At 46.0% G+C, this 21,245-nt stretch overlaps 1 protein-coding gene and 1 long non-coding RNA gene across 2 annotated transcripts in view; one reads left to right on the top strand and one right to left on the bottom strand.

Moving 5' to 3' along the window:
• The window catches only part of LOC146080469 (uncharacterized), a 20,975-nt gene extending 10,765 nt beyond the window's left edge, over nt 1-10,210 (bottom strand). The window contains exon 1 of the long non-coding RNA XR_014474887.1: nt 9,711-10,210. This is a non-coding gene — a long non-coding RNA (uncharacterized LOC146080469). The remainder of the gene's footprint in view (nt 1-9,710) is intronic.
• LOC146080468 (biogenesis of lysosome-related organelles complex 1 subunit 4-like) lies at nt 9,860-21,245 on the top strand. Its single transcript, XM_083187806.1, has 5 exons — nt 9,860-10,149; nt 10,891-10,962; nt 12,431-12,532; nt 13,138-13,278; nt 20,841-21,245. Exons 1-5 carry the CDS (start codon nt 9,916-9,918, stop codon nt 20,934-20,936), a joined length of 645 nt encoding a protein of 214 aa, XP_083043932.1. The 5' UTR covers nt 9,860-9,915; the 3' UTR covers nt 20,937-21,245.

Here is a 21,245-nt window from a genome sequence, read left to right as displayed (position 1 = left end):
TAAAACAATGTAAAGATATGGATGCAGATATAATATGTCTGCAGGAAACGCATTTAAGTAGGGATAGGGTGCCCTCCCTGAAACGTCCATGGATCGCCCAGGGTTTCCATTCTACCTTCTCCTCCTCCGCTAGGGGGGTGTCGATGCTTGTAAAAAAGTCAGTAGTTTTGGAGGTGGGGGAGCGGAGAGTTGACAACGCTGGGAGGTTCATATTTTTGGAATGTGCTATTAATCATGTTCGGTTATGTATATTATCGATCTATATTCCACCGCCCTTCTCCTTTGATGTACTAAGATTAGCGGTGGAATTTGTGGCCTCATACCCAGATAATGGGGTGGTATGTTTGGGTGATTTTAATAATGTGTTTTCACCGAGACTCGATAGATGGCATAGTTCCGTAGGAAAAGTAGTTAAGGAGGGTAGTAGATTCGCGGACTTTATCGGGGAGATAGGCTGGTGTGATCCCTGGAGGTTAAAGAACCCCGACCTTCAACAATTTTCCTGTTTTTCTTCATCTCATAATGCCTTTTCCCGTATTGATTTAATTTTGGTATCCCCGACACTTCTAGACAGGATTAGCCGGATTGAGTATAGGGCACGGGGGATCTCTGACCACTCACCTGTGCTGGCCCAGTTAGAGTTAGAGAGTCAACAAGGCTTCCAGTATTGGAGGCTTCAGCCGTTCTGGTTGGCGCAGATGGGTGGTCAAGAGGAAATGGAAGAATTGATTAAGGAGTTCTTTGAGAAGAATAATGGCACCTCGGGGTTTGGGTATGTTTGGGATGCTTTTAAGTCATATATGCGGGGCGTCTTTATTAAGAGAATTGCATTTTTAAAGCAGTCTAATCGTAAAAGGGCAAGGGAGTTGGAAGTTAAGATGACTGATAAAGAAAATGAGTACTTGGTTAACAACTCAGAGATCACTAGAGAAGCCTGGCTGGCGGCGCAAAAAGAGTGGTTGGAACATCTCCAGGATACCGTCTGTCGTAGAATGGCTATAGGTGCACATGATCGGTATTTTAATTCAGATCGTGCAGGGAGATTATTGGCTTATCTCATAAAGCAGGATAGACCGTCAAACATAATACCTTGGGTTCGGGCAGACTCGGGGGAGGTGATATCTGGGACTCCCAAGATTGCTGAAGTTTTCTCCTCCCACTTTGAGGAGGTGTATAGATCTAGATTACAGTATAGTGAGGAGGATATCAACGGCTATCTGGGGAAGATAGATCTCCCCAGATTATCCCTGGAAGCTAGGGATTTGTTAGAAGGCCCTATTACGTGGGAAGAAGTAAAATCAGCTATTAAGTCGCTTCCTGGGGGGAAAGCCTCGAGTCTGGATGGGCTGCCGGGGGAAGTTTACCAGAAATATGCTGACATAATTGGTCCACAGATGTTGAGAGTTTTCCAGCATATGGACTTAGAAGAGAGTGTACCCGACTCAATGGTGGAGGCTACAATAACGCTAATTTTAAAAACTGGTAAAGACCCGACCCAGGTGGACTCATTCAGACCCATATCTTTAGTCACTTCGGATGCTAAGGTCTATGCCAAAATACTGGCTAATAGACTTAGGAGAGTGGTGAACCTGGTGGTCCATCCGGACCAAACAGGGTTCATGGTGGGGAAATCCACATTGATTAATATTCGCCGTGCGTATTCCTTCCTTCAGCGTGTTGAATATGAGAAGTCGAATGCAGTGCTCGAGTCTTTTGACGCGAGCAAGGCATTCGACTCGGTGGAATGGAAGTATTTGTGGTGTGTGATGCGAGCTTTTGGGTTTGGGGTAGGTTTTATTAGACAGGTTTCAGTGTTGTATCAGAAACCGAGGGCTAGAGTGACAATTAATGGTTTTACCTCTCCTTCCTTTCCGCTCTCGAGAGGGACAAGGCAGGGGTGCCCCCTCTCACCCTTGCTATTTGCTCTGGCGGTGGAGCCCCTTGCCTGTGTATTAAGATCAGCGCTCGAGGTGGGAGGGGGGAGAGTTAATTCTGGGAGGGATTTAATATCACTCTATGCCGACGACCTTCTTGTGGGCCTGAGTAATCCCAAGGATCTCACAAAAGTAGTTGAGCTTATCCAGGAGTTTGGTGGGTATTCGGGGCTCACAATGAACTGGAGTAAATCGAACTACATCCAAATAGGTCACGACAGGGTGGAGGACCAAGAGCTCATCGCTCCTTTAGAAAGGGTTGAGAAATTTCGGTACCTGGGTATCTACCTTGCCAGCAATACTAGGGATTTTAGTAAAGATAATATCAACCCATTAATAAAGGAGATTAGGACTAGGTGTAGGAATTGGGTTAGGTTGCCGATTTCCCAAATAGGGAGGGTGAATCTTGTGAAAATGGCAATTCTGCCCAAATTTTTATATATAGTTCAACAGTCCCCCATGTTAATTAAAGATGATACTTTTCGTAAAATTAATAGCATAGTCTCTTCCTTCGTTTGGAAGGATAAGCGCTCTAGGGTGCGTTTGGATATTTTAAGTCGGAAGAGGGAGGAGGGAGGACTGGCACTACCCGACTTTAAATTATACTATATGGCCTCACAAATGGTCCACTTATGCTCTTGGATTAGAATGGATGAGGGTACTGTGGAGTTAAGGGATCTATTGGGATGTGTGGATCCAGATATCACCCCTCTCCAAAGTTTGATGGTGAAGAGCCTACGTATGGATTATCCACCTATTATTGTGCAGGCCATAAAGGTCTGGAAGTGGCTCTGTAAGGTAACGAATTATGAAGGGCTGGATCCGGACACCCCAATTATGTATTTGTATCCACTTAAAGAACTCAGGGCACAACGTAGTGGGAGGTGCTGGGTAGAATTCGGAGTCAGTTCTATTGGTTCGTGGTATCAAGCGGGGGAGCTAAGGTCTTTTACTCAGTTTCAAATAGAGTTTAACCTCCCTAAGGAAGTCTTTTATAGATATTTGCAGGTAAGAAGCGCCCTATCCCAATATAATAAAGAGGGGGGATTAATATTAACAGATGCCCCGGGTAAGATATTTCTAAGGCAACTAGGGGAGGGTAAACGGTTGTCGAAGATATATAACTTTTTACTCTCCCACGTAAAAAAGGGCGGGTTGGAGGAATTACGTGCAAGATGGCTTGATGATATCCCCCGTTTTGGTGACTCGGGTTGGAGGGCGGCGTTATCGGGTCCCGGGCTTGCTACTAAATCCCTGAGGGTGCAACAGGTGCAGTATAATATATTCCACAGGGTGTACCTAACCCCAGTCAGAATGAAGATGTATATTAAAGATCGATCGGATAATTGTCCTAAGTGTGGGGTGGGAGGGGCTACTTTCGATCATCTATTATGGAGGTGTCATTAGAATTCTTGAGCAGATTGGTATCCCGGTGGCTGCATTAAGTAAACGTAATATGATACTGGGTCTGTGGGAAGAGAGGACTGTTTCGAGGGACTATAAGAAATTGGGAAGAAATCTGGCCGCGCTAGCTAAAGTTATTATTGCCCGACACTGGCTTGCTCCCACACGACCGGGAATAGAAGAGTGGATTATGTTAGTAAATGTCACTAGTGCCCATGAAAAATTTACGTATGCTGCGAGGGGGGGTCTTCAGAATTACTATAGAATTTGGGGTTATTGGAATAGTTCAAATTATTATAGAATAGAGAGGTGGATGGTGGATCACAAGTAGAAGTAGAGTTGAATGGGTATCACCATCACGGATTTACGCAGGAGTAAAGGAAATTTGAGAGGAAATTGCACCAGGTAGTTAGGTGGGAGTTAAAAGGTAGTGGGGTAGGAGTAAATTGAATAAAGTAACAATACCCACTTATGCACGATACCCTAGGGAATTCGTATTGCTTTTTGAATTGCATAGGGAGTATTGATTTCACATTTCTGTTTGATGTAAGTAGTAGCAGATAGGTATGAATTTCACTGAAATCCTGGAAACACAGATGGGATGTTGTGTTGGGTTCACTTTTTTTTTTATTTTTTTTTTCCTCGTTTGCACTGTTTGCCCCGGATTCTCGAGTATATGAGGGACCACTGGAAATATAGTTGATAAGAGGCAGTATAGGAGTAAAATTGGAGGATATTTAAGGGGCACCTGTTTGAGTATAGTAGGCAGTTTTGGGATGGTTGGCCATACTAATCGGGCAGTGATAAAGGGGGTAGGCCGGGTGGGCGGAATGAGAAGTGCTATTGATATGTAATTGCTGTTTTTATATGTAGGTATGTATTTGTCCTGTATGTCTTTGGGGGGTTGTTTTGTACTGTGTACTTTTGTGATTTGTTTATATGTGAAAAAATTGTTAAAATAAAGACTCAATTTAAAAAAAAAAAAGTCTTATTTGGTTACTGCATAAAAAAAGTGCAAATCCCAAAGAAGATGGGCTCAGCACAGGACTGTGAAAAGTCCATGCAGCGAAGGAGTCATCCCACAATGTCACTCTGCAGTACAGCATACAGCTACACTTATGTGTGCAAAAAGTGCACTATACAAAAAGAATTATGTGGTTATCATAAGCTGTATTGGAAGACTGAATGGATCCTGTTCATGTACATCTACACCTTATGCGCCAAATGTAATAGGGTGTGAGATTTTAGGAGAGTTTTCCTATTTTTTTATAGCGACAATCCTTTACACTGGAAAACCAGGTTGATATTGATATGTTATTGATTGCCGCTTTAAAAAAAAAAAAAATGGGTAAAATCTTCCAAAATCTCTCACTTTCTGATTCTCACACCCTATTACATTTGGCTCTGTGTCGCTGGAAATAAATCACCACTGAAATGTTATTTGGGTACTTATGTATTATCTGGGCTCCCATGTTAAATGCACCCCATTTTTTCATACCCCTACTATCCAACTACGCATGGAGTTGATTTTATATAGTGTGGCGGGCGCAGCGAGCCACCGTGCCCGAAGCGTGGCGAGCCCCGCGAGGGGACACGGTCTCATAAGAAAAACGGGAGCCCAGATATTACATAAGTACCATTATTTGTGTTGCTCCCAAACGTGGCTACCTTGTCTAGTATCTCTGCACATACCACACTCTGCCTCCATCTCAGAATGGCCAATATAAGGATCTCCAGAAAATGGTAAACAATACAAGGAATTAATGGAGCACGGCTGCCTCATACTAGGAAAATATCAGGACTCTTGGAGATTTAAGCACTGAAGTCTATAGAGCAATGGTCCCCAAACTATTTTGAATCTCAGCACTCTAGGGAAATCTGAATTATTTTTGCAGCACCCCTGGCCAAAGGTTTTTCATTGAGAAATTCTGAAAAATATATTAATTAAACTGTACTTCTAAGTCAACCTTCAATTCAGTTATGTGGTGAGGAACAGGTTTTACTTCTGGTTGTCCACATATTTTATGGTTGGAATCCACAAGCACTGGTATTGCCTATAACATTTTACATAAATTATGGAATTGTTCTTGGACCTCCAACACGAGGCACCCTTACAAGTGTCCCAGGGCACCATGGTACAAAGTTTGGGAACCATTGCTATAGAAACATCTGGGAATAAAGCCTCTCTGTTCTTCAGGTCTTAAATTTGTGCCCAACCATTTTTATTTATTAGCAGTTTCTTATATAGCACACACATATTCCGCAGCGCTTTACAGAGAATATTTGAACATTCACATCAGTCCCTGCCCCAGTGGAGCTTACACTCTATATTACCTACCACACGCACACACATTGACTCTGGGGTTAATTTTGTTGTGAGCCAGTTAACCTACCAGTATATTTTTGTACTGTGGGAGGAAACCCACAGAAGCACGGGGAGAATATACAAACTCCACACAATTATGGTCATGGTCGGAATCGAACCTTTGACTTCAGCCCTGTGAGGCAGTAATGCTAACTATTACGCCATCCGTGCTGCCCCACGCAGATCCTTTCCTGCTGACGGTAGTAGTAAAAGGGCAATCAGAGGGTGGTGGGGAACTGCCTCCAAAACAAGGACCCCCACAACTGTTTAACCCCTTCAGTGGTGTGTGTTTTTAGGGAGGGCTGCCCACAGGTCAGGGGTTTTCTGGAGAGCGCTCCCTAAAAAAAAAAAAAAACACCGCTGAGTGGGACACTCTGTGTGATCTGGCCGGCCCTGCCCCTGGTAACCTGGCTGTGTGCGGCGTGATGTTAGCAAGGTCACACCGCACACAGCCAGGAGGAATGAGTTCGGCAGCAGAGGGTGAGACAGTGGCAATCCTGGAAATTTTCCGGGAATGCCAGTGTCAGCACTGAAGCATAGCCCTGAAAGGTTAATCATATGCAGTGCTCACACAATAATGAGGAACAATGACTTCTAAGTTTGATCTAACAGATTGACCGCAGCAGTAGCGACACTGGCTCTATGTTCCTCTACATATTAAATGGGTCTGGATCAAAGGTCAACGGGCACAAGGTTTACATGGACGAAAAGTTGACCCAAGCAGACGGAAAACGGTAGACCATGAAAAGGTTGACATTATTTTGTTCATGTTGTTTTGGAGTCAATGTCGACAACTATCGACATGGACCCCCAATTAGTGTAGCGCTTACCCTTGCATGGCTTTACTGTTTTCCATTGTAATTCACCTGGATCGTAAAGCATTAAAAAGTCCAGCAAAAAAAAAATCATGTCGACCTTTTAATGTGTCAACCTAGTGTATATCAACCTTTTGTTAATGTCGAGTGCATGTTGACTATATGGGTTAGACTATTGACTGCTGACCTACCATCTGTATACCATATAAAATGTCAATGGGACCGCAATTGTAAAGGTATTCTTAGCACGTGCACAGTGCAATTGTGGCACATGTACAGTCTGCTGATAATCACTCTGCAAAAACATCGGCATTGCGTACAGATATGAATTAGGCCTGCATTATCATAAAATGTAGTTGTTACATACCGGGTAAGTCAAGGATCTTCATTTTGGCCATATAGAAAAAGCCAACAGTTACGGGTGAGATCAGGTCATGTAGGGTGTGGGTCGAGCTGCACACCCCTTGACAGCTTTACTGCAAAGTTACAATAACCCGCATCTACCTGAATCAATATAAGTGGATAATAGATAGCAGATTTTTTTAAATGGTATAATTTTGCTAGGTTCTATTCTAATGTGCCATAATACAGCACATTAGGAAGGTAGGATAGCTGCATGGAAAGCAGTACTGCAAGCTAAACAACTCGGGTAGATTTACTATCAATGGATCAGGGGAATATGCGCTATCCCCGTGCTTTAAGGCAGGGGATAGAGCTTACCCTGATCTATGACACCCGCGATGCGGGGCAGGAGGCATAGCGCAGCAACAATATTTTAAAAAGAGCGCCTGCGTCTTACCTTATGTATGATCCAACAGTGTGGGGCTTCGTTCTTTATGGAGCCCCATCCCGGATCACCATCTTCTTCTGGCGCTGCGGGTCTCCTGCTTCTAAAGATCAGCGCCGCTTGCTGGTCTCCAGCATCTTCAAATTAAAACAGCGCCTGCACCGGGTATATCGTATCCCTGGCGAACATTACCTGGCACATGCGCAGTTTTAATTTAAAGACGCCGGAGACCAACAAGCGGCGCCGAACATGAAAAACTGCAGGCGCCGGTGACACATCGCGTGTCAGGGAAACCGGCACATGCGCAGAAAACACTGCCGGGGAGGAGCGTACATACATTATGGGAGGATGCTTATCCCCGTCGGGAGGGGATAACGCACTCCCATAACAAACTATTAAAAAATAATACATTCGAGCGAATTGCAGAGCAGCTTCACCATGATAGTGCTGAAGCGAAAATGGATCAATAAGGAACGTTATCAACCTGTTAATAAATCTACCCTTCAGTCACATGGGAAAGTGGGAAGGCTCAGGCCTCATAAGAATTGTGAGAAGAAAAAAAACACATAAACAATACTTTTACTTTAAAAGAGCCCGCATACATTAATTCCCTTTATCTCCAGGCTGGGCATGCACATTGCAAGGCAAGTGGATAGTACATGGTACTGCATCACATTTGTCCTCAGATGTTGTTATGTTTGCTCCAAAAACTACTAGAAGACTAGATTACTGCCAGGGACGTATTGGGGACTAAATGTGGGTGTGGAAAATTTGTGGAAGTGGCCTCATTTGGGCAGTACCAAATCAACAATGGGTGGAGCCAGCATAAAAACAGGCCGGATTACTACATCACTATACCTAGAGACACCGGTGACAGGCAAGACTAAAGCATCAGCCAGCGGGGGCCATGCTGCATTGTGCAGCATATCCCTCCTGGCGTATAGTAGAAATGGACTGGTTGGGATCGTTGGGTCTACAACAACTAGGTCGACACCACTAGGTTGACATGCAGCAAGGTCGACATGGGCTAGGTCAACAGTCAAAAGGTCGACATGGGGTTTTTCACTGTTTTTTTTTTTTACCCGGATGTCGACACAGTCGACATGCAGGGCCGGCGCCACCACTAGGCAAACCTAGGCATTTGCCTAGGGCGCCGGCCACTGGAGGGCGGAAAATGCCGCCTGGGTACCTGTCCTACCGGCGCTGTCTATTTCAATCTGGCGGCGGAGGCAGCGGGGGTCCCTGCAGTCTATTAAAAATCACGAGCGCTATCCGCCGGGCTATGCGGAAGCGCTTCTAGTGTGAAAACTCTGGCAGCACGGCGCACGCTGATCTCAGCCAATCAGCGTGCTGCCAGAGTTTTCACACTAGAAGCGCTTCCGCATAGCCCGGCGGATAGCGCTCGTGATTTTTAATAGACTGCAGGGACCCCCGCTGCCTCCGCCGCCAGATTGAAATAGACAGCGCCGGTAGGACAGGTACCACACCTCACACACACCACCACCACCACCACCACCCCCCCCCCCGGGGCGCCCCCAGCCCGACTCGCCTGGGGCGCTCCGGTGCCTTGCACCGGCCCTGTCGACATGGACACAGTTTGAAGTGCACCGATTTGCTCGCTATGCTTTGGGCACGGTGCCTCGCTGAGCTTTTTTTTATTTTATTCTCCGACTACACCCTAGTAGATGGTAGGGCATGAAATACCGCCTGTCGGCACATGTTGGCTCAAAAAACCCCATGTCGACCTTTTGACTGTCAACCTAATGCTTGTGTCAACCTAATGTCATTTCGACCTAGACCCATGTCGACCTAGTTGTTGTAGACCTAAGGACCGTATCCCAAATAGACTGTGCTGCACAGTCTATTTCTACTTGTGATTCCGGCCACGCACCGGTATCGCAAGCCCCTTAACAATGTGCGATTTTGACTAACTTTCCTTAAGATTTTGACTATATGTAGGTTAAAAAGTAGGGCGTTGCCACATATTATTACCAATTCACATCAGGTAGAGACCCCTAGAAACACTGCGGCAGGTAGAACCACTTAGACACACTGCACCAGGATTAGGCACACTGTAATGCCCATTAGACATTGTCACACACTGTGATGCCTATTACATATTATACCACACACCGTCATGCCTATTATATATTATACCACACACCGTAAACAAGCCTATTACATATTATACAAAACATTGTAGATGCCAGAGGTTCAGGAGCACCTCTAGCAGAGTTGTTGGTCAATACCAAATGAACATGTCCAAAAGGTTGACATAACAAAAGGTAATTTTTTGTGTGTCTAAATTTGTACATTTCGTCATGTGGACGTAGGAGGAAATACAGCCAGGATAACGAGTTTCTATTTTTAGCAAATACAATGTATTATATCGCTAACATTTGTACCTAATGGATAAATCTTCGGAAAGATAAACATTGGAAAGATGCTGTTATACAGCCACGCATCTGAGCAGCTCTACCAATACAACAGGACTGAGGGTCCGGGACACAATTTACTAAACGCTTTCTCATAAACTTTGGCGTCACTGAGCGCCCGTCAGCTGCGCTCCCTACAGTATCACGTGCTGCGAAGCAGCATCACTCAGGTTACATGGAGTTAGCAGCGGCAGGAGAGGGGCAGTGGGAGCCATTGGAAGAAGCCGTGTCCCGGGGAAGCCCCGGGGATAGCGGGCATGTCTCCCAGAGTCACAGCGTCTGCAGCGGCGCCTCCGTGGGTCTCCTGAACGATGAGGAAGTCGTCGGTGCAGAGTCATGTGACTGCGTACTCAGGACAACAGCGGCTCAGCTGTCCGGATACCTCCTCCCAACGCAGCAGGCGGCAGAGGTGAGGGCGTGCCTTATTATGACAGGAGAGGGCGCTGAGGAGCAGCCTTTCTTTTAGTTCCAGTCCCACTTGACAGCCCCTGGTTTTCTGCCATAGCCAGAGCCCTGCTTAATAAGTATTTTTGCTTGTGCAGCTTTAAAATGTGATTGAGAGTGCTTTTTATTACTGAATTGAAAGGTATTTTCTAAATAAAATTGTATTTACTCTGCAGTTATAGAAGGTGGACATTAGGGGTGCTAATATCCACATCGATATATGGTTGGCCTAGGGGCAGATGTTATAGCCATAGATTGCCACGTATAGATGGAGGTACAAGGGGTTTCTCCAGAGGTTGTTTATAGTTACCAAGCTGGTCGCCACAAGTGGAATGGATGGTCATCCTTGAATTAAATGCAGTCCAATGCACTCCTTGTGTGAATTCAGCAATCAGCTTACTTGGTTTGATGTACTTCCTGTCGACCAGCTTGGTAACTATAAACATCCTCTGGCCATGAGGGGAAGCATTGGTCTACCTGCTCTTACCTGGTGGGAAATTAGACTGTAGTAGAAAACATTACACAATGTCCACTCTATATCTGCATTACTGAAATAATATAATTTAATGTTTTTCGCATTTCAAAAAATATATTTAATATTTCTTTCTTTGAAATATCCTGTTCTAGCATGTAATTAGCTGGGTTTAATATTTCTAGAGAGCATTTAGGGTCAACTTTATAAACCTCTCTATTCAATTATTTTTAGATCGAGAATTTGGACAAGAGTTTAGAAGATCTGCTTGTCAGAGTTGACGAGTTTGTTGGGATGTTGGATATGGTAAGTATCATGCTTAGAGTGTGAGCATTTATATGTGATCTTTACACTTCAAAAAAGTAACCACAATCATCAAACAATGAAATAAGTATAGTAAATGTTTGGCCCTTTTTGTAAGGGGAAGTAACAGAAAATGTAGTAAGTATTTTATTTAAGGCATGTGCAGAAGAAAAGGTAGCAATAGCTAAAGGCCCATACTCACTTTGTGCCAACATTATATACACACATGTACACACGTACACGTGCGTGAGGAAATGTAATGGCTTCCAAGTTCATGGTGATCTTCTTTTCACTTGAACTCACAACAAGTTTGCATAGCAACCCACTGGATGTAATAAGTGCTTACGAACTCGCCGTTAGCTTTTATTACATTGGCGCCTGCTGAAACCCTTCAAATATTTGTCAATCCTACAGTAAATTTTATAAAATATAGTGCGTTTGAATAGAAACCATTGTCGATATTGTCTTCCCAAAGTTGCCGAGGTTTCACCTCATTAAGCATACTTTTTACTAGGCAGGAGAATACAGTGTGATGGAGTATCGAGTTTGGTGAGTTTGCCTGTCGCTTTGTGGTTTATTGCATTTTTTTTCTTCAAGTTTTTATAATTGTATTTTGTGTCTGCTTGTCTTATTTCTGTGTGAGTGGCAGTGTTTGTTTGACTTAATTTTTTTCAGAATCCAGTTTTGTGTAGTGAAGAATGGGGTTTAAAAGGAGAATTCAGAGACGGGTTAAGGCAATAAAGGTGGTAGGGGTAGCCCGTGAGTTAGTGGAGCAGAATGAATAAGAGTCAGCCTACTGTGCTCCTGGGGAAAAAAACGAATTACCATAATGTGTGTGTTTTCCAGGAGAAATGCGCATTAGTGCGTGCTACTGTACGATTGGGTTAGGGTAGGGTGGGGTTTATGTGTAGTGTTCATGCTAGGCTGTTTTAGCAGGGTGACGCACCCTGACCAATTTTAAAGGGCAAAATGTGCCCTGCCTCTTTAACAGCGCCCTGCTAAAACAGCATGCCCGTGCTGTCACTGATGCTGGATGAAAAGATTACTTTTATTAAACAGAGAGCTTGGGGGAAGCCCAGCACCTCCGTAGTTGCTGGCACACCCTCATCAGTGATGTTGGTGGCCAAGCACCTTCCCATAATGACACCAGCAGAGCGATAACCCCAGGAGACCTGCATCGGCCGCACCACCCTAGTTACAGCCCTGGGTAATCTGAATATTGGTAATACTAATATCTCCTTAAACCATATTCGTTCTTCCAGTATTCTTGGATTTTAGGGCAGGTCCACAATATATGCCTGTTTGACCACATTAGCACCACACATTAGTGAGATGTAGATACCATCTAAATCTGCCTGAATGCATTTGATAGCTAATAAATATATTATAACGAATGTTGATTTATTTTTTTCTTGGCGATATAGTTTTTACGATATTAAGTTGATTTTAGAACTGTTTTGCTCTCCTTTAGATACGGAATGACACCTCTCAAGTGGTTAATGAAAAAGTACCTCAAATTTACACTAAAGCTGCAGAGATGAGAAAACTGTACCAGAAAATTGACTTGCTTGAGGTAGGAAAGTGAAAGCAGCAAGTACAATCATATTATGAAATAGCATACCACCAATTTCCTTGAGCTTCAGAAGTTATTTTAAGTTAACAGAGTATACACTAGATGGCAGCAAAAATTCAAAATCCATATAAATGTGACGTGCGCCTATTTTCATATCTTGTAGCAAGTGTAACCCCTAGCTATAAATGTAGACTGGACCAGCTTGTACAGATGCCACCATCACTACACAGTTCAATTCAATGCAAGAATAACAAAACAAAATGAGACTGAGGAAATAGAATTTACTCTCATTTTGGCTGTTGCATTTGGAAGATGAAAAATAAAGTTGATTAGCAATAAGTTATCTAGAGTCACCTGATGATTGCTTTATCTTTTGGAGTTAGTCTAATTGTGCATACACACCGTGAGATTTTGACTATACTAGAACACTAGATTGTACACATTATAATCAAAATTGGCTTGCCTGCACTATTTTTTCTTGCGATGTCAATCCCATGGGAGCTTGTATCAGCATCGCAAGCTGTATACGTACTGTGCGATTTATGCTTGTATTCTGATTTTGACTATATACACCTTCAACTTTTTTCTATTTATGTTATAAACAGGCCTTTGTGAAAAAGGTTGGAAGTGATGTCTCTCTAATGGAAGAGCAAATTACGCAAGCGGAAACAAACCTGGGAAATTTCCATAATCCCCTCAAAAAGATCTTCCAAAATATTAGTGCCTCCCCTCTCTTTTCACCAGCTGTGAGTATCTTTGTGGCAGTGGAGTAAATTTGCCCCAGTCGCCCGGAGGCATGATTAATGTTGGTGTCCCACTACACACACACACACACACACACACACACACACACACACACACACACACACACACACACACACACACACTTTATATATTCATCTCTCACTCGGACGCACACTCTCCTTTCACTCAGATACACACAGACACACACACCTCTTTCACTCAGGCACACACACACCTTTCACGCAGACACACACATGCCTCTCATGCAGACACACACCCACACACACTCCTTTCACGCAGAAACACACACCTTTCAGGCAGACACACAAGCCTCCCATGCAGACACACACACCTCTCACTCGGACGCACACACTACTTTCACTCAGACACACACACACAGACACACACATGCCTCTCACTCAGATGCACACACTCCTTTCACACAGACACACACCTCTTTCACTCAGATGCGCACATACACACCTCTTACTGAGACGCACACACCTGTTTTACTAAAAACACACACACACTCCTATTTCTACTAAATAAAAACAACGTTCCCTAGGAAAACACACCCCTCACTTAAAAATCTACAAACATATAAAATCATTGTGCCACCCCCACCGCAACATGAAGCAGGTGCTGTCAGCGCCTACCTGTGTGGCTATATTCCTCACACACGGTGCAGGAGAGGGATTCAGCCAGCTATGTACTGTACAGCCTGTACAGCCTGTTAGGAGCTGGATGCAGCAGCTCCCCCTAGTGTCAGTCGGCTGCCAGCTCAATCTCTGTGTGAGAAGAGAAGGCAGCTTCCATGCCTCAGCTCCTCTGTTGGCTAATAATGAAATGTACAACTGCAGGGAGGTATTGGCGGGCAGCAGGAGACAATGGAGAAGCGCCCCCTGAAGACCAAAAACCCGGCGGCAGCTGACTCCATTGCCTCCTGCAGTTTCGTCACTGCTTTGTGGTCCTCCCATACTCTTCCTGGTATAATAATTATATTGTTATATAGGGAGTACTAAGTTTAAGCCCCATACACACACTAGACAATATGAACGATTATTTCTCCTTCATCCTTGGGGACACTGAAGTACTACGCTGGGGGGATAGTGTGGTGTTATGGAGGAGTTGGCACTTTAAGAACTTGAAGTGTGGTATGGCTCCTCCCCCTCTATCCCCCCCTCAGACTCCAGTCTTAGTTTAGTGCCCGGAGGAGTAGGATCCCTGGGCAAGAGGCTCCTGCAGGGGTCTCTGTTTGTCCATTATTTAATCTTTTATTGTTTTTTATGGAAGTGTGCAGGCAGCCTGGGTGTTGTGCTGGCTGCCTGCGGTGTGTATATGCTCTTTGGGGGGTCAGAGCGGCTCTGCGTGCGGCGCACGCTTCTGACCTCAGCCACCTGCATGTATGTGTGGGGGAGCCGCCACAGCCGCCCGCGGCTTGTGTTACGGCTCCACGGCTAAGTCACCCGCCGGAGAGGTCAGGACGCAGGGCGCAGTGCGCCGGGTGACTGCTGGACCAGAGTCGCGCGCTGGTCCAGCTGAGGGGCAGACTGTGTCTCAGCGCCGCTGTCCTCAGCGCGCGCTGGGACGGAGGAAGGAGGAGGCGTGTCTCATGCGTCTCTTCCGGCTTAAAGGTCCTCAGCGCGGCAACGCTGCTCTCTGCCCACGCTGCCTTCCTCTGCTTGCTGTGCCTCAACGGTCTTCTTCTGCTACAGGACAGTCAAGGCGCTTTCTTCACCCAGACTGGACAGACTGTGTCACTGCGCTGGGTGAGTGAAGGGGTTCTCCTGTTAGGAGTCCCCGCTTGGAGTGTACAGGTGGGCCTAATTCGGGGAAGGTGAGCTCCTCTCCCCCTATTGTATTTTTCCTTTGCTGTTGGGTTTACACTGCTATCTCTGTGTGTGTTAGCGTGTGCTGAGTGGAAAGTGTTGTACTATTTTACATTATGGCAGCTAAGGCTTCTCAGAAGCTGTTTACTTGCACTCAGTGTAACCAGCAATTTACACAGCATGTGAAGGGTGTGTCACTGTGTAAGGATTGCTACAAAGGAGGGGCTGTTCAACAGCCATCTGCTCTCTCTAATGCTGAAGGGGTTACTAGTGTGTTAGCTACCTTAGCTTCTGAGCTGGCAGCGTCCCGTAGGGACAGGGAGATTTTACACTCTCACCTCTCCGCTATGTCTTCTGCTGAGCCTTCATGGGCCAGAGATTTAATTAGGTCAGTGGACTCCCTGGTCCAATCCACTGTCATGCCTCCACAGTCCAGCGTTCCTCCTCCACTTAAAAAAAGGGGTGCTCCCTTGCTTTTGCGGATTGACTCTTCAGATGATGAAGAGGTTAATCCTCTAGAGGAGGGGGAATGTCAGGCGCAGGATGATACTTTTGCTCCTGTGGATGAGGAGCAAGGTATTCAGGATGAGGCTCAAGGCTTAGAGGCCTTAATTCAGGCGATTAAGGTTACCCTTAATGTTGCTGAGCAGGAATCTCCGGCTCCGGTTTCTATTTTTGGCCGACCAGTTAAGGCTGCGGTAACCTTTCCTGAGTCCATAGAGTTGGAGAAACCTCTGTTGGACATTTGGAAAGCATCGGAGAAAAAGTTTCAATTGTCCAGACACTTTAAGTCGTCTTACCCTTTTGCTCCTGAAGCCAGGGCGAAATAGGAGAACCCGCCGTTAGCAGACGCTTCTGTGTCTAAGCTTTCAAAGAAAGCAGCTCTTCCCATTCCGGGAGCGGTGGCCCTGAAGGAGGCTCCAGATAGGCGTTTGGAGGCGGGGCTTAAACATATCTTTTCCACGGCGGGTGTCTCTTTACGTCCTATTTTTGTTATCTCCTGGGTCAGTAGGGCCATGGAGAAATGGGCAGAGGATTTGTCCAAGGGCTTGGAGGAGCAGAGGCCTCCTGAGGAATTAGCTCAGTTAGCTGATCAGATGCGGGAATCCGCGGCGTACATAGGGGAGGCCGCCAGGGATTCGGCTTCGCTGGTTGCGAGAATTTCGGCTCTGTCAATCACAGCCAGACGTTCCTTGTGGCTCAAGTCCTGGCAGGCGGAGGCGGACATAAAAAAAGCAGTGGAGGCTCTTCCCTTTACGGGGGATGTTCTCTTAGGGCCAGAGCTGGACAGGTTAATTGCTCAGGCGACAGGGGGGAAGTCTACCTTCCTTCCTTCCTCGGCACCTCCTCCTAAAAAACCTTACCAGGGACCGGCTTTTCGTTCCTTTCGAGGTGCACCAAAATTTAGGGGTAAATCTAGAGGCTCCTTTTCCTCGTCCCGTGGTAGAGGCAGAGGTTTTGGCGGCGCCACCTCCTCTGCAAACCCTGGCTCCCGTCGTGCAGACGCCAAGCAGCCAGAAAAGCCTGCGGCATGACTCCCTCCCCTCCTACCTGGGGGACCCCAGAGTAGGAGCGCGGCTTCTGGATTTCCGGCAGGTCTGGGGAAAGTCCTGCAAGGACAATTGGGTTCTCTCAGTGGTGTCTCGGGGATACAAACTAGAATTTGCCGGTTCTCCTCCTCAGCAATTTTTCACGATGGGTCTTCCGCATGCGGAAAAAGACTCTCAGTTACTGCTTCAGGCAATTCAGCGGTTGTTGTCAGCCGGGGTGGTAATGCCGGTCCCGACCGATCAACGCAAGGAAGGATTTTATTCTCCTCTTTTCCTGGTTCCAAAACCGGACGGGTCGGTAAGGCCGATTTTAAATTTAAAGAAGTTGAACGAGTACATAATGTACCACAGGTTCAAAATGGAGTCGCTACGCTCGGTAGTGGCAGGTCTGGAACCGGGGGAGTATTTGGCATCCTTGGACATCAAGGATGCTTATCTGCATGTTCCCATTTACGACCTTCACCAGAGATTCCTTCGGTTCGCGATCAAAGACCAGCATTTTCAATTTCGGGCACTGCCCTTTGGCCTGTCATCGGCGCCACGCCTGTTCACCAAAGTAATGGCGGTCATGGTCGCTTTGCTCCACACGCAAGGAGTCAAAATTGTTCCGTACTTGGACGATCTACTATTGATCAAAGCCGGTTCCAAGATTTAGCTGGAACAAGCAGTTCAGGTGACTTGTCAAACTTTGATTCAGCATGGCTGGATTCTAAATTATGGGAAATCCCAGCTGGTTCCTTCCCAAAGGATTTTGTTTCTTGGATTGATTCTGGACACAGATGCACGGAAAGTTTTCCTTCCTCTGGAGAAGATTTCATCCCTCCAGGACTTGGTGAAGCAGGTTCTTCGTCCTCGGAGGGTGCACCTTTGCATTCGGTTGCTAGGCAAGATGGTCGCCTCCTTTCGGCCGGTTCCACTCCAGGACTTTTCAACTCGACCTCCTGAGACAGTGGTCGGGTTCGCATGTCCATATGCACAGGACGGTTATTCTGTTGCCCTGCACCCGTCTGTCTCTTCAGTGGTGGCTCCAGACTGCCAATCTCTTGGAAGGCCATCGGTTCGGAGTCTGGGAGTGGACAATTATCACGACGGATGCCAGCCTCAGGGGCTGGGGTGCGGTTGTGATGGGACGTCACTTTCAAGGGCGTTGGTCCCCTCAGGAATCAAGTCTCCCAATAAATATTCTGGAAATCCGAGCAATTCGCCTGGCGCTACTCAATGCGGATTTGTTCATCAGGGGAAAGCCGATCCGAATTCAGTCGGACAATGCCACCGCTGTAGCGTATGTCAACCGGCAGGGTGGAACGCGCAGTCGGGCGGCTATGCAGGAGGTACGCCCAATTCTTCAGTGGGCAGAGAGACGTTCTCTTGCTTTCTCGGCGGTGTTCATTCCAGGGGTGGACAACTGGGAAGCGGATTACCTAAGTCGCCAGGATGTTCACCCCAGAGAATGGGCTCTGCATCCGGAGGTGTTTGCTCAGATTGTCCTCCGTTGGGGGTTACCCCAAATAGACATGATGGCATCCAAGCGGAATTGCAAGGTGTCTCAGTATTGCTCCAGGTCGCGGGATCCGGAGGCGGTGGCGACGGATGCTCTAACCGCAGAGTGGAATTACCATCTAATCTATGTTTTCCCGCCGTTACCCTTGATTCAGTTGGTACTCAAACGGATCAAGCGGGAGAAGGCAACAGTGATTTTCATAGCTCCAAATTGGCCTCGTCGGCCTTGGTTTGCCGATCTTCAGGGGCTCCTGATAGGTCAACCCTGGCAACTTCCTCAAAGAGAAGATCTGTTACAACAGGGACCGTTCGTCTACCAAGGGTTACGGCAACTGCGTTTGACGGCGTGGCTGTTGAGGCCGAGCTGCTGAGCAGACGTGGGGTACCTAAAGAGGTCATTCCCACAATGATGAGAGCCAGGAAGGAGGTTACTTCCCGGCATTATTACAGAATTTGGAAGACTTATGTGTCGTGGTGCGAACGACGCAAGTGGCCTACAGCTGTTTTTTGTTTGTCTCGATTGTTGAGGTTTCTGCAATCAGGTTTTGAGGCGGGCCTTCGTTTAGGGTCCCTTAAGGTTCAGGTGTCCGCTTTGTCTGTATTTTTTCATCGGCGCCTAGCCTTGATGCCGGAAGTACAAACCTTCTTGAATGGGGTTCTCAGGCTGCAGCCTCCGGTAAGACCTCCGGAGGAACCTTGGGATCTTCCCTTAGTACTGGATTATCTCAGGTCTGAGGTTTTTGATCCTTTGGAATCTATTGATTTACGCTTACTCACCTGGAAGACGGTGATCCTGCTAGCTTTGGCATCGGCTCGACGGGTATCTGACCTCAGTGCTCTGTCTTGTCGTTCACCGTATCTGGTTTTTCACTCGGATAGGGCGGAACTCCGGACTCGGTTAGATTACCTGCCAAAGGTGGTGACTGCTTATCATCTTAATCAGCCAATCGTGGTCCCGGCCTTGACAGGAGAGTTCGCTTCATTGGATGTGGTCCGAACTTTGCAGGTTTATGTGGACAGAACCAAGGGTCTCAGAAAATCGGATTCTCTGTTTGTTCTGTATAGTTCTGCGAAGTGTGGTTGCCGGCTACCAAGCAAACTTTGGCCAGGTGGATTTGCCTAACCATTAAGCAGGCTTATTTTCAGGCTTCTTGGCCCCCGCCGGCTCGAGTTTCGGCTCATTCCACCCGGTCGGTGGGACCTTCTTGGGCGGCGGCCAGAGGGGTGTCTCTTTCTCAGGTATGTAGGGCAGCCACTTGGTCTGGCCCCAATACCTTTATTAAGTTTTATAGGTTTGACACCTTCGCGGCCTCCTCTACTAGTTTTGGCCGCGCGGTGCTTCAGGATGCCCAGCGCCTTCCCGCCCGTGGGGATGGCTTTGGGACGTCCCCAGCGTAGTACTTCAGTGTCCCAAGGATGAAGGAGAAAATAGGAATTTGGTACTCACCGATAATTCCCTTTCTCCGAATCCGTAGGGGACACTGAACGCCCTCCTGGCACTGGTCTTACTGGTAAGGGGGGGGGGGGGTCTTTCAGGTCGCATGTGGCCGGGTTGTGTTGCATGCGATGGTCTGTATGTGAGTTCTTTTGACTTACGTTTGTTTCGGTGTCTTGTTTTCATTTTCTCTCTCTCTCTCTCTCTGTCAGAGGTTTCCTGGTCTCTTTTCTCCTCTCGGGCACAGTTAACTAAGACTGGAGTCTGAGGGGGGGATAGAGGGGGAGGAGCCATACCACACTTCAAGTTCTTAAAGTGCCAACTCCTCCATAACACCACACTATCCCCCCAGCGTAGTACTTCAGTGTCCCCTACGGATTCGGAGAAAGGGAATTATCGGTGAGTACCAAATTCCTATTTTTTCTTACTTTCCTCTGAGCTCCTGGGCAAACGATATTTAGTATGCACTCTAAGGGCCAGAGGTATCTAGCTTTAAAGAATTATAAACTGGAGAGTGACAAACAACCAGCCAATCCTCTTCCCTGTCATTTTTCAAGCACAACCTGTAACATGGCAGTTAGGGGCTGGTTGTTTATCACTCTCCATTTTATCACTTTATGAAGCTTGATAGATCTTGCCCTAAGACTAATTGCTTAACAAAAAAAAAAAAAAGATATAGCTCTCAAGGGCCAAAATGAGCAATATCTTTTAAGTCCTCTAGTGTATGTGGGCTTTAAGCTGGCCATACATCAGAAAGTTCGATCTTAAGATCGATTGCACTCATGATTGTGTCCAATTTCCCTTCAATTCCCCAATATCTTTCTAAGTGTGTGGGTGGGTGGGTGTGTGTGCGTGCGTGCGTGCGTGCGTAAAGAAATGGTTCACTTTTAAATTTATGTATTTTCAGTTAGTGCGCCAACGTTTAAAAATAACCCAAACCTGCGTAAGTGCATCAGTAGTTTTATAAAAGCATTGCTCATTAAAAGCGTAAACAGAACCTTGTACTTTTGACTTGAAGTACACACATACTTAAAACTAATTCCTGTGTATTTGGTTCCCAATACGTCAACTGTTGAAAATATATAGTTATATGGGAAAGCTTCATCCAGACGGGATAATTAAGTGCCTCTTTAGCATTTTTAATTAGATTCTAGTGTAGAGTCTATCATATAAGATCATATTACAAGGTTGGATCATATAGTTTCTCATATTATGGATTTCCTTATAATTTTTTTTTTCCTGTCTTTTAGAAAGCTGCATATTTGCAAAGACCACAGACCACACGATATGAGCCTGCAACAGTGTTCAAGACTGAGGACTTCTTCCCCAATAGCAGCAGCCGATGAGCAGTGCTTCAGTACTGTACTACTGTGATATGGACAATTGGACAATACTGCACTTTTTATAGCCGAGGCTGTTTCCTATTAGACACTAATCAGTAGAAATGTTGTTTGAGTTCTGCTTAAAGAGATCTTTTCGTATATAAAATGAAATTATTTCTAGTTGTAAAAAAAGAAATGCAAAAACACCAAGAGAAAACTCTGTACAGAACTCTGATTATATGCAATCTCTGCAGTCTGTTCTTGTTAAATGGGCTTCCATTTCTGAAAGCTTGTGCTACTTTTATTTGTATTAAATAAATAGTTTAAACAATA

This window comes from Crinia signifera, chromosome 5, assembly GCF_055691185.1.
Source record: "Crinia signifera chromosome 5, ASM5569118v1, whole genome shotgun sequence".
NCBI lineage: Eukaryota > Metazoa > Chordata > Amphibia > Anura > Myobatrachidae > Crinia > Crinia signifera.
Note: the sequence above shows the minus strand (reverse complement) of the source record. Positions and strands in the feature narration are given on the sequence as shown.